Source organism: Akebia trifoliata, chromosome 9, assembly GCF_017979445.1.
Source record: "Akebia trifoliata isolate Shusen 1 chromosome 9, ASM1797944v1, whole genome shotgun sequence".
Classification (NCBI taxonomy): domain Eukaryota; kingdom Viridiplantae; phylum Streptophyta; class Magnoliopsida; order Ranunculales; family Lardizabalaceae; genus Akebia; species Akebia trifoliata.
In genome coordinates, this window is record NC_141383.1 from 19872701 (window position 1) to 19891641 (window position 18941).

At 34.9% G+C, this 18941-nt stretch overlaps 1 protein-coding gene across 2 annotated transcripts; it reads left to right on the forward strand.

Annotated features, from left to right (window-relative positions):
- The first annotated feature begins 1485 nt into the window (after positions 1–1485).
- Positions 1486–17991, forward strand: LOC147394538 (uncharacterized). Of its 2 annotated transcripts, XR_015181512.1 has the most exons (13): positions 1486–2003; positions 2128–2222; positions 2326–2412; positions 2621–2789; positions 2892–3089; positions 3449–3591; positions 3673–3864; positions 3957–4026; positions 4149–4314; positions 9449–9559; positions 9634–9730; positions 17182–17333; positions 17430–17989. XR_015181512.1 is itself a non-coding variant. In XM_086454184.1 (12 exons), exons 1-12 carry the CDS (start codon positions 1830–1832, stop codon positions 17201–17203), a joined length of 1524 nt encoding a protein of 507 aa, XP_086310310.1. In that variant the 5' UTR covers positions 1486–1829; the 3' UTR covers positions 17204–17991. The 2 variants fall into 2 exon arrangements, 1 of the variants encoding a protein (XP_086310310.1); XM_086454184.1 differs by having other exon boundaries at positions 17182–17991.
- Positions 17992–18941: the final 950 nt, after the last annotated feature.

Genomic DNA, 18941 nt, shown 5'->3' on the forward strand with positions numbered 1-18941 from the left:
ATTCATGTTATATTAAAGAAGTAGAAAAACATAAAAAAAATATAATTTTCAAAGCAATATATCATTTGGATCTAGACAGATATAGGGGCGGATTCGTGTATGATTCGGATCCAACTCAAATCAAGGGACATCAACCCATATTCGACACATATTTTATTTAGATATACTCAAAGGGTCCAAACCTGCTAAATTTGGATTCAGATTACTCGAAATTCAAATAAAATCCGACCCATTTTATATCCTAATCTCACTCCAAGTTTTGTGATAAACCACCTTTAAAAGTTATACCGTTTTTCATTATTTTTCCTTGTTGTTTATCATATTTCCCACTAAACAAATATGGAAAGAATTGCTAAAAAGGATATTAATCAAATATTAACACCTCTCTTGATTATCGAGACTAAGACAATTAATTCTCAGCAAAATAAAATAAAATAGTATAGGTATTTAATCTTTTAAAATGATGTGGGTCCTACCCCAAGATTTGTTGGATAGCAAGCAACTGAACAAAGTAATATTTCTTATGTTAGAATTTTGGAAGGATTCATAACAAAATAAATCAAGCCAGCCTTACTAATTTTGTAGGATTTTTCAAATCTTACAAAGGATCATTGGGTCCACATCGATTATGAAAATCCAACATCACAACCTTGTAGATTTCATGGAAAAACTAAGACTAACAATAAATAATTAAAAAAAAAAAAAATTCTTTTTGAGTTTGATCCAAGGTGTTGAAAAATGAATGGTTATCAAATTCTCAAATTAAAATTAAAATTCAACAGTGAAAATTAATTATTTTTTTGAATTTTTTTGCAAGTTCTTAAAATTTTATCCTTTACAACCTTGTGAGATCAGATCACGTTTTTGGATGCCACGAGGTGATGCAGCCAAGAAACTTTTCTTACGAAGGCAAGTAATATGAATTTGCTATTAAAAAATTTCTGTGCTAAGCTGATGAAACAATGACATGATGCCATTGGTATTAACAAATTACTAAAAAAATTATACTTATAACTGCTCAAAAAATTTCTCCCTTGATTTTCTAAGCATAGACGAAAGATGCTTGCTTTTCTAAAACACATGACATTATGCCATTGGTTCACATCAGTTTAATACAAAAATTCCTTAATAACAGATTACTTGCCCCCAATTCTTTTTATCAAATATCTTTTATATCCTTTTATGTTTAGGATTAGAATTTACTGCGAGAAGAGAGAGGATATAATCTATATATTAATTTAAAGAATTGAGAATAACATGGATATTTAATTATTTACAATGATGTGGGACCCAGTACGGGGTTGTTGAGTAACAAACTTGACAAGATAAAAGACGTTCTAGCAATAAACACGTAAGATATCACCGTGCCCGCGCAGTTGTGGGTTCGGGGAATGATAAAAAGCGTTATTCATTTATTTTTTTTCGTATTTCCCGCCAAACAAATATGGAAAGAATGACTAAAAAGGAAATTAATGAAATATTAACTCCTCTCTTCTCTCGAGACACAGACAGCTAATTCTCCTGAAAAATAACCGAAAAACCAGAGAAACAACAAAATCTCTCTCTGAAATTCTCACTAAAATAGCTGTTTCTCAAAACCCTCCATCAAAATCCAACACCAACATCCAGAACGAAGAGCAAGAGATGGAGAACAACAAACTAGATTCTCTAAACCCTCCATCATCGAAACCCAAGAGCAAGCCATGGAGAACAACAAACCGGATTCTCCCCAAGAACTCCCCAATTCTTCTTCACCTTAGATTAACACCCAATCTTCAGGACTTGTGTATGCTCAAATCTTCAAATATATCTCTGAAACCCTCACTAAAATGGAGGTCTCTCAAAACCCTCCATCATCGAAACCCAACACCCAGAACGAAGAGCAAGAAGTGGAGAACAACAAACCAGATTCTCCTCAACAACCCCCAATTCTCCACAATTCTTCTTCACCTTCGAAAAAAACCCAATCTTCAGAAGTTGAGAAAGGCAAATACTGTCACCAGGTTAATTAAATTATACCCCAGAAAAATCCAAATCTTGTTTCATTTTAATCGATTTTTTTGATTGATCTTATTTTCAGTTTTTGACTTTTTTTGGTGGTAATTTTTGTTGCGTTGTCTGTTACAGTGTCGGCAAAGAACAATGAAGGTCGAGACTTGCAAGAATCAGAGAAATAACAAACCTTGGACTTTTAAATTCTGTAAAAAGTGTCTCTTCAACAGGTTTAGATCCTTATTTTATACATTTTCTGCAATTTTTATTATGGTTTTTTTTTTTTTTTTTTTTTTTCATATTAAAAATTTGGGTTGGGTTGGTGTTGAACAGATATGGAGAGAAAGCAGAAGAGGTTGCTCTGTTGGATGATTGGAAATGCCCTAAGTGTAGAGACATTTGCAATTGTAGTTGTTGCATGTAAGTGTTTGTTTTTGCCAATTTAAAGTTTTGGGTTTGATTTGAATTTGGGTATGAAAAATGGTTAGAAAATTTTAGTTGCTTAAGTGTTTTTATTTATTTATTTATTTTTTATCAAAATGAGTATTTTTGCTTTTTTTTTTTTTTTAGTAGCAAAATTAAAAGTTATTGAGAATGTTAAAAAAAAAATAAAAAATCTTTTTTATAGGAAGAGAAAAGGGAGCCAACCTACTGGTCCTCTTGTTCATACTGCAAAGGCAAATGGGTTTTCTTCAGTATCTGAAATGCTAATTGCGAAGGGTCCTGAAGATTTGATTTCTTGGATGTCTGCAAAGGATGTGAGTGCCTCACCGAAAAATCCGTCTGCTTGTAGCGAGGTTCGATTGACTTACCACTTTAAATTGGTTGTTCCTTGAAATGTTTGATTGATGGGCATGTTATGTTCCACCTTTTTATTAATTCATACTTGTTTCTAAAAGGAATTGATGGTAGCGGAGCTCAGGTCAAGTCCGCTGGAGAAGATGGAACTACCAATGCAGATTTCATTGCCAGCTACTGAAGCCCATGTCCCATTCCCTCAGGGCATTGATCTAACAACTGTGGTGGGCGTTGATTTACCTGCTCAGGATGTTGGGTATGCCTTGCAATTTCTAGAATTCTGCAAGGCTTTTGGAGAGGTAACTATAACTTTGGGTTTGAAATTGAAAGGAAGGTTTGATGTTTCAATTGAAAGACATTTATATATTTCCAGTTTTTAAGCTAAAATGGTCCACTTTGTTCAGATTCTAGTATTAGATTACTGGTTTTGTGCTTGGAAGTTGTTTAAGCAGATTATTTTTTGCTCTATGTTTCCCTTAAATGGCAATGGCCTTCGGTCTTGCAATTTCAATGATTTCTATTAATGATTACTAGCCAAAAGTCTCGGAAATTTTTTAATTTGCTGTTCTGAGTTATTTTTCTTGATCTGAAAAAGCATGATTGTTTTTACTGTTATATGAGGTGGATTTCCCTTTTAAAATGTTTTGTTACTTTCTAGGTCTTTAATTTTAAGGAAGGCCTGGCTGAAACTGTTCTTCGAGAATTAACATGTGGGCACTTACATTGTCAAGGACAAAATTCTTCTATCATTCAGTTTCATGTCCAATTGCTGTCTTTGATGCAAAAGGACTCTGGAGCAGAGTATAATTCTTATCTCATGTGATTTTATGGTTATGAAAATATTCTTTGAATTGAGTAGATGTATACTTTTCTTGTTTCTAGACACCTTTTAAGTCCAAGCAGTGAAAATTCATGGCTGCAAGCTCTACAAAAATGCTTATCCGAGTCCCAATGGGAGTGGGAGGATTTTCCTTTGAAGTTTTTTGATGAGGGTGTTGATGGATATGACAAGCTAGACCTCTTGACAAAGTTGAAACTCTTGAATTTTCTATGCGATGAAGCTCTTAGCACCCCGTAAGTGATAAAAGCTGCTTATGTCGCATCATTTCTTTTCCAAATTATCCTTCTTTTCAGGTAGTTCTCATAATATTTCACCCACTTTTCAGACAAATACGGAGTTGGATTGAGAAACAAAACTCAGAATTTATTGAGAGGAAAAAGGCGGCAAAAGATAAGGTAACAAATCTTGGGAGCAGAAAATTAGTATTGATTTCTTAGTGTTTCTTGTTAACCAGGATATATATATATATATATATATATATATATATATATATATATATATATATATATATATATAGGAAAAGTGCTTAAAGCAAAAGATGAAGGATGAGATAGCAAATGCTGTCCTGAAAAATGGTGCTCCACTTTCTATTTCTGAGCACGATAATCTGGTTTCAAAAATGAAAATTGAAGTTGCAGAAGCTCATGTTGAGATGCTAGAAGCAAAAAACATGGCAACTAAGAGTATGTTCTGGATCCGTTTGCTCTCTTCACCTAATTTGTTGACTTAACCGTGTCTATATTCATATTTAATTTCAGTAATCACTTGATTCATGTACATAAGGAGGGTTAGGTTTTATTGTTTGTCTGCAAAAGTTGTTGACACAGTAGTAACTGATTACCAAGTGCATGTTTGCAACCATTGCGTCTTTGCTTCAAAGGTTTTGAATCATTTTCTCTCGTTATTCAAGTTCTCTTGGTGTTTTTCTCAATCCACTCTAGCATGTTTCAAAGTTGGCATCTTAAAGAAAGTTCTAACAAGAAATTTTTTCTTCGTTCTCTAACCCCTTTTGCTATGTGTTGGGGCATTTAGCTAGAGTGAATTAGTAGTGTATTTTTAGATGGGACGAGCTAGTCGAGTCCTGAGGAGTTGTTTTTCGCTTTTTTTGTTTTTGCTGTTTTTTTTTTTTTTTTGGTCTTTGTTGTTATTGACTTTTGTTGGGTGACTATCTTAGCCACCCTTTCTTTGTTTTTCACTTATTAATAAAATTTTATTTGCCACCCTTTCTTTGTTTTTCACTTATTAATAAAATTTTCTTTGCCAATAAAACAAAAAAGTTAATTAGTTCCCCTAAAAAATTGCCCTAATTCCAGCCAAATGCAAAGTACTCAAGACAAGTCTTCTTTGAGTCTTTGACTAAATAAAAGATCCAATTTTTTTACAATTTTGATCTTCAACACAATGGTGCCCAAATACCTAAAATAAAAAAAATTCGATGAGAAAAAACTCAAACATCGTAATTCTTCTCTTTCCAGAAAATCCAATAATCTTTTTGGTAGTTTTTTGAATTTCTTTTATATTAGTAAAATATGGTATGATTGTTGGTGCTTGGGGCGCAAGGTGAGGCGCATGCTCGCCTGAGTGAAGCAAGACACAATAAAATTATAAAATTCAAAAAATTAAATATTGAAAGATAGGTTTTAGATATTTTCAATTATAACATGTATGAATGTGATTTATAAATAAGGTAAAGTATTCATTCAATACTTCAAAGAGAAGAATAAGGGTTGGCAATTACAGAGAAATTAGACAGGAATGACAAGAAAAAGGGAAGAAATATAAGTAGGCCAACAACATTTGTTGTTGCTGCTACAACACAACAAAAATTAGGGCTGTTAGTGGGCGGGTTCTGTTAGGGATTGGTTGAGCCCTAACTCAGCACTGCAGAGGTAGGTTGTATCTTAAGACCAACCATATACTCCTATTGAGCCGAAGTTGACCAAACCCTAACGCAACCCAATGGGCTCGAGCTGAATAAAAATGTCAAAATATAAAATTTAACATTTTAAATGTAAAAAAGTTGCTCTCCAAATAAATCTCTCTTTTTTTATTTTTATTTTTATTTTTATAATGTAAAGACGATACAAATAAAATACATTTATTTTATTCAATTTTAAGTGAGACATGCACCTGATTTGCCTTGCACCTTGACTAAGGTGCAGTCAAGTCATGCACCTTGGTACGCCTCACTTATACTGCGCCACTTCACATTTATTAAAATGCCTTCGGTCCGCCCTTCCTTGAGGTGCACCAAAGCGTTCACCTTGACAACATTGCATCTAGTAATGCCATCAAATGTCTTTAACATGGGATTTTGATTAGATTCTTCAAATGTTGTTGATATTTTAAATCCCACCATATAGGAAACTTAATTTCTATCATTTTTTCCATTACTTTCAATATTTAGCAACATTTTAAATGCGACGAATGTGCAAGTGAGAATGTATCTGGAATAAGACATTTCATCGTTTGGATTATGTTAAATACTCCCGTGATGTGGATACTTGGAAATTATGGTGATTATGTTATAGAAATTGAATTAACCAATGTGAAGGACAGTGGTTGTCTTACGAAAATTGAGTTAATGTATTACACTTTTTATTTAGAAAGATGAGAACAACATGGATTGCTTGTTCACAAAAAATATAAGATCTTAAACTGAAGATACAAGTATGTATTTGGACAAACATAGTGTCATCTTGGCACTTCCAATTTCCACTTTTTTTTGCAGGGACATGCTACTTTATGGCATGGCATTACACTTCTATGCATTTGCTAGGAATGTGTATCATGTACTTTAGTTACTTGTTTATTTATTCAACTCAATTTCCCTTCATGTCTTACAAAATACTAAATTACCATTTAGAAGATATGTTGTACCATTATTTCAATACTTGTATGGTAATTGTTTGCAACATAATCACAAAACAGATTGAAGATTCTTAATCTACATTTGTATATAAAATATGTATCTTTTTTGCATTAATAAAAAACAAAACTTAAGTTACTTTGTATATTGAGAACTTAAGTTACTTTGTATATTGAAGCTCTCCATTCACATACATTTACCCATAATTTTTTTAAATGTAATTGCATATTAATGGATGAAAATTCCCTGTTTGCTTGATTAATGGGAGAGATCTCTCATTCACATGCATGTAAATTAACTATAACGAAATAATATTTAAACCAATATAGTTCATAAGGGATGATTTCTTGTTTTCATGCATGTACACCAAATAAAGTAAACATGATTTAAAAAATGTGCAAGTCATTATTTTTCCTCAATGAAGAAATCTCTTGCATAAATATATATGTATGTTGTTATTATATATAAACTAGAGTTTTCCTATGCCTATGGCGCAGTCATTCTCTTTGGGGTTCAGAGGGTAAAAGAGGAAATACAATAAAATTGTAGAATTATTGAACAAGGGGTAGAAAGGTAAAGACAGTAAAGTTGGAAGGGTATTATTGAAAAAAAAGGGAGAAGAGAAAAGAGAATATGGTTGGAAGGATTTTATTGGAAAGGAAGGGGGTAGAAGAGAAAACACAATAAAGTTGAAGGGGTATTGTTGCACAGGGAGGAGAGAAAATGTAATGAAGTTGAAATGATTCCTTGAAATGTGCATGAGATTGAATCTAAATCACTCTTTATGGGTATAAACATCGGGGGAAGGCAACCACTGTGTTTTATTATATATAATTGAGTTTTCTTGTGCCTACGACATGGTCATTCTCTTCAGGGTTAAGGGCTAAAAGAGGAAAGTCAATAAATTTGTAGGGGTATTATTGGAAAAGGGATTAGAGGGATAGAGGTAATAAAACTAGAGGGTATTATAGGTAGGGGAGAAGAGAGAAGGCAATAAAGTTGAAGAGTATGCTTGAAAAGAAGGAGAGAGATAGGAATAAAGTTAAAATTATTTCTCGGGATTCGTGATGGAATTAAATCCCAACCCGTACTTATGTGGGGGATAAACATTGGGATGAGAACTGTTGTATGCTATTATATATGTACTAAAGTTTGTCCTTGCCTATGGCACGAACATTCTCTTTGTGGTTAAGAGGGTAAAAAAAGAAAAAAACATAAATTTAAAAGGGTATCATTGGAAAAAGGGGGAAGAAGAGAAAACCAATAAAGTTGGAGGGGTATTATTGAAAAATGGGGGGAAATGAAAGTTAATACATAAAATTGAAGAGGTAAAGGTGGGTAGAAGAGGCAAGGCAATAAAGTTGGTGGAATTATTGGGAAGGGGTATTATGGGGGATAAAGATTGAGTCAAGGGGTGCACTATCCTGCTTTAATATATAGATATATTTAACTTTTTATTTATTTTGAGGAAATCCCTCAGATTAATGCATGCACATGAAAAAAATATCTTTATTGGAAAAACATAAACATGCATGTGGTTTCTTAAAATATTGAGGCCATAATATGTATCTTAGAAAACAATTCAATATTCGATTTTGCTATTTGGGAAAATTCTCACATGCATTAACAAGTATAGGCTCCAGGGTGGAATTTACATAGACTGAGGTTTTATGCTTATACCCCGTGATATAACACAAGTACCATTGCACCAACATTTGATCCTTAGTGCATGACAAAAAAAAAAATATAAATGTATATGTATAATATTTAAAAGTTATTTGAGTGAATAACCATTTGACCAAAAACTTGTTGGCCGACATTTTAAATATTCATCCAAATATTCAAATGATTCAAGATGTGGAAACACATGGAGATGGCCAGCCATAGGGATCCCATATTGACCTCACCACAATATTCTCATGAGCTCAACTAGATTACCAAAATGCCTAATATATTTGTCAATTGAAGTCTCAAGCTTTTGATGAACCAAAGATTCTTAAGTAAAACTCAACAATCCCATTTGATTCTTAGAACAAAACTACATTTCAATGATCACCTATTTAGTGGGTGAAAATTAAGAGGAATTTTTGTGTGATCTCCAATATATGCCAACATATTTTTACATGCATATTGAAGTGGTGAACCTACCCTCCATGGAAAAAACTCGAATTTATAAATAGCTTATTGAGCATGTGAGGGACATGAAAAATGAGTTGTCCCCAAGTTCATTTCTTGTAGCCCTGGTCAAAATTTGAAGTTTACACGGACTTGATGTAATTGGGTTTCTTGCATGGACCTACCATGACCAAGTCACCTACAATGCTGCCTCGGGATAAAAATATCTCATGAATGCCAAAACTAGTTATTCATAATACAAATTATTGCATATATCATATTATTTTTTTACTATAAAATTTGAGTTGCATCATGAAAAGGCTTCCAAGCCTTATGTAATTCATGGATAAAAAAAATTGTCTCAAAATAATCATTAACTTGTATGTGCACAATAATACTAACAATGCTGCGATATTGGAATTTCTGGAGTTGGTTGTGCTAAACACCTTGACACTTGGCATTCATGCCATGTGTCAACATAACACTAGGAAATGATATTCTTCTCTGAGCTGGTAAATAATTTCAAGGTAAGTATCCAGTGAAAAAGCTTAGCATTGATCAATTTGAGATAACAGGCGGATAAGGAATGCTAATTGAACTATCTTATTTGCTCCCTTGATGGAAAGTTCTAAAGCCAGCCCACGTTTCTAAGCTTAACAAATCACATTTGTGGAAAATAGAACAATTTCAGATGCTCTTTTTTCAAAAGTGTTTCCATGTTGACTTTGCCTCTAATGATTTTAATTTTATATATTCACGGGCTTCTAACTGGAAAACAAATATTTTCTTTGAATTAGCAAAAAATTAACATTTCTTTGTGATCACTTACATAGATAAAGTGAGATCGGATGCTGTTAGAACAGAGTCCATTCTTTTGGTTGGAAATGGCCATGCATTTTGGAGATTGGAAGGCTATTCTGATGAACCACATATATTGCTTCAAGGTGTGTCTTAACTGCATTATCTTAATGTTTGAATGTGCAATGCAATTTCACATTTAATCATTTTTCCCACACAGATATAGGAAGTTGGGACTCTGTTACTCCTCAGGACAAGTGGTTTACTTATGATTCTGAACAGTATAAAGCAGTTGAGGATTATGTTTCTTGTAAAAGGTGAGTATTATTATTGTGTTACTAATGTATTTTTCTAGTCTAATTTATATTTGCACTATTGTTGGTTTTATAGGTTAATGACACAAGGATTTGTTAAATCTTAATATCAATCTATGGAATATATCATATAATATATAGTTTAGTCATGGTTGATGTAATAGTTTGATAGCAACATTGGAATGTAGCTCTGATTCTACGAAGTGCCAACTTAGCTAAGTTTTTAGAATTTATGAAGTGCTGTTCCCACATCCTAGGTTTTGACCTCCTTGAACCCACTTTACCTTGCTAACCTCTAACCCTTTACCTATAAAAGAAAATGAAGATGATTTTGCAAGAGAGTTATAATGGTTACTTCACAAGTGTGAAAATGTGTAGGTTTGAACTGGAAAAGCTACCTTTTATACATAATCCTTTGAATAAAAGAAAAAAGAACTCAGTTGAAGGCAAAGAAAAGGTTCTTTACCTTTTCATGATGGTGTTCATTTTCTGTAGTGTAATTGTTGTTAGATTTGTTCAATGATCCTCAATCAAGTGGTCCTTTTCTTATATAAAAGTCATTTTCCCTAATTACAATATATCCCTTAATTACAATATATCCTAATTACAACATCTACTAACATTAAGCATCCTAATTACAGCATCTCCTAACATTAAGCATTGACCCCTAATTCAGGAAAGATATTTACAAATCTGTTTCCTAAATAACCATACAACATTTTATGGTAGGTTTGATAGATTTGTTTCCTAAATAAATGTACAACAATTTATAGTAAGTTTGTTGTCTATCCTACTAACATCCCCCTATCAAATAGATGCTGGTCTATCAATAAGCATCAATTTGCCAACAAGAAATTGATGATGTAGTCGTGTCATAGCTTTGGTGAAGATGTCCGCTATCTGAAGGTTGCTTGAGACATGTGGAAGAGAGGTAACCCAAATATCAACAGCTTCCCGAATAGAATGGCAGTCCACCTCGATATGTTTGGTACGCTCGTGAAAGACGGGATTTGTAGCGATCTAAATAGCACTCATATTATCAACATGAAGAGGAGTGGGAGTAGACTAAGGAAAATCTATCTTAGCAAGTAAGCCACAGAGCCACACAATCTTCGAGCAGGCTGCTGACAGGGCACGATACTCTGACTTGGTCGAAGATTTGAAAACACAATCTTGTTTCTTACTCTTCCAAGAGATAAGTAAATCACCAAGAAACATACACTACCCAGTTACAGATTGGCGAGTATCAGGACATCTTGCTCAGTCAGCACCAATAAAAGCCACAAAGCGAAGATGAGTACCATTAGAGAAGAACAAGCCACGTTGAGAGGAACCCCGGAGATATCGAATAATTCGGTGGATCGCGATAGGATGAAGGTGGCAAGGAGACTGCATGAATTGACTGATTTGCTGGACAACAAAGGAGATGTTAGGCCGTGTAATAGTGAGATAATTGAGAATACCAACTAACTGTCGAAACACCGTGGGATCAGAAGGAAGATCCCCCTCTTCACGTTGATACTTGACATTCACTTCCAAAGGGGTATCCACTGAAGAGAAGTCCTACAAACCAGACAAGGAAATCAAGTCCTCTATGTACTTATGCTGATGCAAGAAAACCTTAGATGAATCGAATTGAACTTCCAAATCGAGGAAATACCGAAGAGGACCAAGATCCTTCATATGGAAGGAATCATGAAGATGTTGCTTGAGCTGATCAATGAAAGCTGAATCAGTCCCAGTGATGACAATGTTGTCGACATAAACTAGAAGAAGAACGATACCAACATAAGTCGTACGAAGAAACAACGAAGAATCATACTGGCTTTGGATGAAAGAAAACCGAAGTAAGGTAGCCCGGAACTTATCAAACCAGGCCCGGGGAGCCTGTTTCAAACCATACAGAGAGCGCTTCAGCTTACACACATTCGATGTCGACGATGAGCAGAGGCCAGGAGGAGGTGTCATGTAAACATCTTCTTGTAAATCACTGCGAAGAAATGCATTCTTCACATCCATTTGGTAAAGGGACCATCCTTGAGAAGCTATAATGGCAATAATAGTACGCACAATGGTCATTTTAGCGACAGGAGCAAATGTCTCCTCATAATCAACCCTGTACTCCTGGCAGTTTCCAAGGGCAACCAAATGAACCTTATAACGGTCCACTGATCCATCTGGCCGAAGTTTCATAGAGAAAACCCACTTACACCCAATTAACTTGTTATGAGAAGGACAAGGGTCCATGTCCCAAGTCTGACTTTCTTGAAGAGCATGAAGTTCTTCTTGCATAGCCTTTTTCCAACACTCATGTTTATCAGCTTGTAAGTAGGAATTAGGAATCGATACAGTTGATAAGATAGCCGTGAAAGAGGTATGAGGGAAACCATACCTATTCAATTGATGAGAAGCACGGCTAGATTGTCGAGGAGAATGCAAAACGAGATTAGGTGGTAGATCAAACTTAGGAAGGGGTAGCGTTGGTTGACAACGTTCATACACAAAACCAGGCTTGAAGCGTTCAGGAGGGCACATAAAATCATCGAAGTAAGGAAGAACAGAAACTTTAGGAGATGATGTAATAGAACTAGGAAAGAAACATTGATGCTAAAAAAAAATGACATTACGAGATATATGAAATTTATTAGAAGGAGCATCATAGCACACAAATCCTTTTTGAGATTAGTTATATCCCATAAAGGCACATTTCACAGATTGCGCAGAGAGTTTGAGACGTTGATGTGGAGGTAGATGCACATAATAGACACATCATGAAGTGTGTAAGTCAAGAAAGTTTGGGTGTTGTTGATGTAAACGATAGTATGGAGAGTCAAAATTTAGCACTTTAGAAGGCAACCTATTAATCAAATATACTGCTGTAGCTCAAGCTACAACCCAAAATTTAGGAGGAACAGAAGATGCAAGTAATAAGGTCCAAACAACATCTAACAAATATCGATTTTTGTACTCAGCCACGCCATTCAGTTGAGGTGTATAAGGACACGAGCGGTGAGAAACAGTTCCTTTGTGACAAAGAAACTCAAGAAATTCATGAGACACATATTCTCCACCAGAATTAGATCGTAAAGTTTTAATACTAGTGGTAAGTTGATTCTCAACATATGCTTGAAATGATTTGAAAACAGTAAAGACTTCAGACTTAGAGTGCATAAAATATACAAGTATATCGACTATAGTCATCTATGAATGTCACAAAATTTTATAATGAACATGAGAAAGGTCCCATACATCACTATGAACAAGGTCAAAGTAATTCTTTGCCTTACTCCCGAAAGAAGGGAAGGGAAGAATCTTGTTTTTTTCGATTTTACATGTAGAACAATCAAAAGACAAAACATGAGGCAAAGAAGAATCTTTTTTTCCCAAGGAACCAAAATTCAGCAAATGAGATAAAACAACATTGTTTGGATAGCCTAAGCGTTTGTGCCCTACTTCACAATTATTGGAGATAGTAGTACAAGCTAAATAAATGATACTATGAATGGAAATAGTCTCCCAACTTTAGACCCCTTTGCTATTGTCTTCCCTGACACCGGATCTTGCACATGACAACCATCACGAGAAAACTGAACATTATAATTATCATCCACTAATTGTCCAACCGAAATAAGACTCGTAGAAAGCCCAGGTGATACAAAAATATTAGTAAGTGATGGTGTGCTATCACCAACCCCAGTAATCGGTAAAAGATGGCCATTAGAAACTTGAATATTAGAAGAACCAGTGTATTTACGAACATTGCTAAGCATATTAGGAGAACTGGTCATGTGATTGGATGCAGTGGAATCAACAAGCCAAGATTGAGAGGGTATGGTACCCTTACCTTGCAGCCGTAAAGCGGAAAATGCCGAGACAATCATTTGTTGCACCATTTTTGGTGTAATGGTAGGTATAGCAACAGTGGAAGATGACACTAGAATGAGATTTTGAGTACTGGTTACCCCATCCAAAGTGTGGCCAGTAGCAGTAGCAAGATAAGCATTCACGGGTCGGTTTTGAGGATGTGTTGGGCATTCTTTGATGATGTGCCCTTTCTGTTTATAGTAGCTGCATAACTTTTTAGCATAATGGGCAGCAATATGCCCATAATCTTTGCAACTATAGCACTGAATTGTACACATGTCTCGACCCCTCCCTTTGCCTTGAGCAACGTATGCGACAACATTCTCTTGTTAAAGCGAAGATTGAGTAAGAAGACGTTGTTCCTCTTGAAGAAGTGCTCCAAAACACACTTTAAGAGATAGTGAAGGATCCCTGTGCATCAGGTTGGAGCGAATAGACTCGAATTTTGGCCTTAGTTTCATTAAAAACTGGTCTATTTTGCTAGCTTCATGGACTGCTTGAACAGTAGAGAGAGATTCGGTTGACACATTGGCATACACAATGTCGAAAAACTCAGCTCAAAGATTATGAAAACCATAGAAATATTCCTGAATAGAGAGTGTACCTTGGGAATAGACAGCAAGATCAGTTTCCAACTGAAATCGCCGGGTGGAATGATCTTGATGATAGACATTTTTCAAGTACTCTCACATCGATTTACTCGTCTTGTGAGGCTTAAATTGAGTATAAGTAGTAGATTAACAGACCCAAGAATCCAAGTGATCACGCGAGCATCTTTCACCTTCCATTGAACCAACTTCGTAGGATTGGTAGGTGCTGAATAACTCCCATCAACATGACCCCACAACTCCTTTCCCATGACAAAAAGTTGAAATTGAAACTCCCAAGTAGCATAATTATTCCCTGTAAACCGAGTTTGAAAGACTTTTGAGTTGGAGTTGTTAGCCATAACTAGAATCTCTCGAAATTCACCAAAAAAGAAAACTGCAAATCAGAACCCGCACCCAAGAAACCAAAAAACCAGAGCCTAAAACCACTAAAATTGGACCAAAGACAAGGTTGATTCAGAGAGTGGCTCTGATACCATGTCAGATTTGCTCAATGACTCAATCGAGTGGTCCTTTTCTTATATAGAAGTCATTTTCCCTAACTACAATATACCCTTAATTACAATATCTCCTAATTACAACATCTCCTAACATTAAGCATCCTAATTACTACATCTCCTAACATTTAGCATTGATCCCTAATCCAAGAAAAATATTTACAGATCTGTTTCCTAAATAACTATACAACATTTTATGGTAGGTTTGACGAATTTGTTTCCTAAATAAATGTACAACAATTTACGGTAAGTTTGCTGTCTATCCTACTTACAATTGTTAGTTTATTTCATCTAAAAATGTTTTCAATATCTTTTTTTTGTTGTTGTTTTTTTTGCTAGGCAACAAGGGGTTGTTGGTCAACATGAAAGTGGGCTCAATAGGTTTTGAACCTAGGTCGTGGGATCAACATTTACACGTCTTACCAACTTAGCTGAGTTGGTGGCACCTCATGTTGTTTACAATAGATACCCATTGTCTACCAAAAATATATATGTACATATTATGGTTTCAAGTCCATCTTAAAAGGATTTACTCTATTTCTGCAGTCATATAGGACCCATGGGTAAGCACCATCGGATCTATTTCTTGGCTGTCATGCGATCATACCTCTTATGCATAGTAAAATAGTCAAACATTAGTTGTGTCATGTTGTTGCTGGTTGCTGAAGATTGAAACGACCCCAAATCCATCTTTGTCGATGTTACTAGAGTGACCATGATGATATCCTTGCCTTAGAGCTCTAGGTACTAGATAGAAACCAAGAGAATGCCTAGCATGCTTAGAAAGACATAGGAGATTCAAAAGAATTTTATGTGTATGATCCATGTCTCAAACCTTCTTTTATGTAGCTCGAGTTGTCTTGCACACCTCTAGTGCAACAATCTTGATATCTCTAAGATTCTCTCCCAATTGGGGGAGTCCTAATTGAGTGTGCTACAGGGATGTGTCCCATATCGACACCCCAATCAAACCAACCAGCACTAATTTCTTCAAACAAGCATGTGGAAAGCGCTTCCAAATGTTAATAGTTTGTCTTTGGTTATGGAGTGATGAGAACAACTGTACAAATAAAAAATAGATCAGTAGAGGATTAGAAATGCAGGATGAACCTTGAGTGCCATGAGGACAATGATCATGCATCAAGATTTTCTCAAAGGCTTCTATTTTGATCATGGAAAATATTCACCATACAAGTTGAATGAATTTTATTTCAATAGTTCACGATCAACAAACAATCCCATGATTGACAATTATAAACGGCGAGAATTTTGAGATGATGACTATTCTCTAATCTAAATAATGAAATTATTTCTGATTACTAATTAAAAATGGCTCTTAACAATGTAACTTGATACTGAACATGGATCATTTGATTTGAAAGAATATCTTATAAGGAGAAAGCGCCGTTTTTCACTTCTTTGCTATAACAACAGGTCATGCTGTCTCTTCTTGAAGTTTTATGTTGGGCTGCATAGTAGTGTGGTTTGTTGCTGGACCCAGAAATTAGGATTAGGGGTTTGATCTGTATTTGGATTGTGATGAATCTGTTGAGATGTTCATTGGTTGGTTTAGGAATTGCTCTATAAATATGAAATGTATTTTCATTTTGAGATTAATGTAGAATCAACCAATTTTCATGAAACTGTTTTTTTCTTTCAATTTTTGCCTATTGTGATCTACATCCATAGAAATTTATGTCCTAAAATCGTAGGTGTGATATTATGTTGTAATGTATAGACCTCTTAGGGAGGGCAAATCTACTTGGGGAAATTAAACTGTTTAAAAAAAAAAAAAACTTTTTGTTGCATGAAAGGAGATTCCTGTGTGGCAGTTTATATAAATATAAAATGGATCCAGTGATGAAGGAAAGACCCCATTTGACGAAACACTAATAATCTATAAACCTAATTGCTAATTCCAAACAAGTCTTTGAAATCACCAAAATCTATCTATCTACCAAGAGAGTAAAATTCTTCTTCTTTAGTTATTTATTTATTTATTGTGTGTGTAAGTATTTTCCATAGTTTATTATATAACTTCTATAACATTTTTTATTATAATAATCTCTACTTACCACCATTCTCGTTAGATGGCATTGGAATGCTTTAGGAAAGATAAAATTAGAAATAAATGCATTTGGGAAAATGTACGAGTAGCTACAATTAGAAGAAATATCCAAGTAGAACATTGGATGGAGATACTGAAAGTAGATATGAACTCATTGCCAATAGCAAAGAACATTGATTTGGATATAGTGTAATGGAGGAATTTAGCCGATCCCATATCTTTGGGATAAAGCTATGTTGTTTAAATTAGAGGGCTTCACTAGAGAACAATTTGGAATTGTTGATGTCTGTTTCTTTGTTCATATACTTTAGCTGTCAAAAGTGAATATATTTTGATGATCAGATCTTATGTTAGACTCAACTTTTGTTAATTTAAGATTCACTAACTAAAACCATTTCCTTTATTTTTCTTGCCTAGGAACAAAAAGGCAAGGAAATGACTAAGTATAAAAGCAGGAAAAAGAAAACGAAAAATAGAGGCATACCCCTATTGTACTTACCTTTCGACAGATTGGAATAGAGGAACAAGTCTTTGAGATAAGGCTTTGTTGTTGCTCATGTTGAACCGCAGTAAGTTGCATACAATGTCTGTGCTTAGCACTCCTATGGTACTTTACACAATGAGCCCTCATTTTTTTAGTTCAACTGAGTTTCTTGCATGCTCAGGGTCCTGCTTTTGCTATAATCGAAGCATGGCTCATATATCAACTCCCGAACAAAGAGGCAATTTCAAAGGATATCTCAGAAAGTATGTTTCAGAAGGCCGTAATCACCACTGCTCTTGGTTTCATAATAAGCAATTTTGGGCCAATTGACGACTGGTAAGTCTTAATTCCCAATGCCTCTCACTTTCTCGTACTTTGAGTCTCTAGCAAATTGTTTGTTTAAAAGATCAAGTTGTTAAACCTAAAGACATTGTCCCTGAAACTCGACATCCTTGTTGCTTGCAAGACACATCTCACGTGCCCGACACTAAAATTGGATAACTCATTCCAATAGACTAGTCAGGAAGATGGAATTACTCTCATTAGACGATATGCTAATCCTTGTAAATCAATAATAACATTCGCCATCTTCATCACCCTCATTTTAAGTTCTTTCATGTCAGTATACTGGAATTGAGCAGCTTTATATATAAAAAGATAAGTGTATATAGAAAATGAAACAGATATTTACTATTACTTGGGGAAATGTTCAGCACCAAACATTTTGGCAAAACATTTTTCAAAACATGGGTTAGAAGTTTTGGAATGGGCTGATTTTTGGTGAGGATGATCTCTACGGTGAGGAGATCATCATCACCAAAAATCAGCCCATTCAAAAACTTCTAACCCCATCAAAAATGGTTTACAAAAAATGGACGGTCCACGATTTTTCAACTTGTAAACATCGGTTAGAAGTTTTAGAATGGGCTGATTTTTTGTGGGGATGATCTCCTCACCGTAGAGATCATCCTCACCAAAAATCAGCCCATTCCAAAACTTCTAACCCATGTAGGACAAAAATGGTTGGCTAAAATGTTGGCCAAAATGTTTGGTGCTGAACGGGACCCATTTACTTGATGCCTTTAATTTCATGTAGTGAGTGATTTGTACACCTACGAACCGTGTAAAGATAAATTTGTGGTCCTCGGGTGCTTGGTTGCTTCCTCTCCCCCTTCAAAAAACCCGTTCATCCAATGAAATTTTTGCATGCACCCACAATTCCTTAAGAAATGAAGAAAACTATGCCTTCTGTTAGTACAAGTGATCGTAGAGCACCATTGCAGGATTTCCTGTCTGGCAAGCTGGACACAAGTCGCATAAAACATAGAGCAATGTTAGGACAACTTTTAAGCAAGAGGTGCTCGAGGTTGTATAAGTAGGATATTGATGATGGCAGCGAGTGAAGTGATATTTTCTTTATGGAAAATTACTTAAATGCCACCATTGCAGTAATATTTCTCAATGATTGATGAAAAAGCAGATCAGTGAGGCTAAAAAACTACGACAACATATTCATTCTCCCTAAGTTGATTCGTTGTTGTTTGAAAAAACAAAAAATTGAAAATATCACACAACTATGTCAAGTTTCCGATATGTCTCAACAAATTTCCAAGTTGATTCAATAAATCAATTCTTTTCGAGTTTGTATGCCATGCCACCTCAACAGTTGATTAGTCTCGGTCAAGTTTTCTTG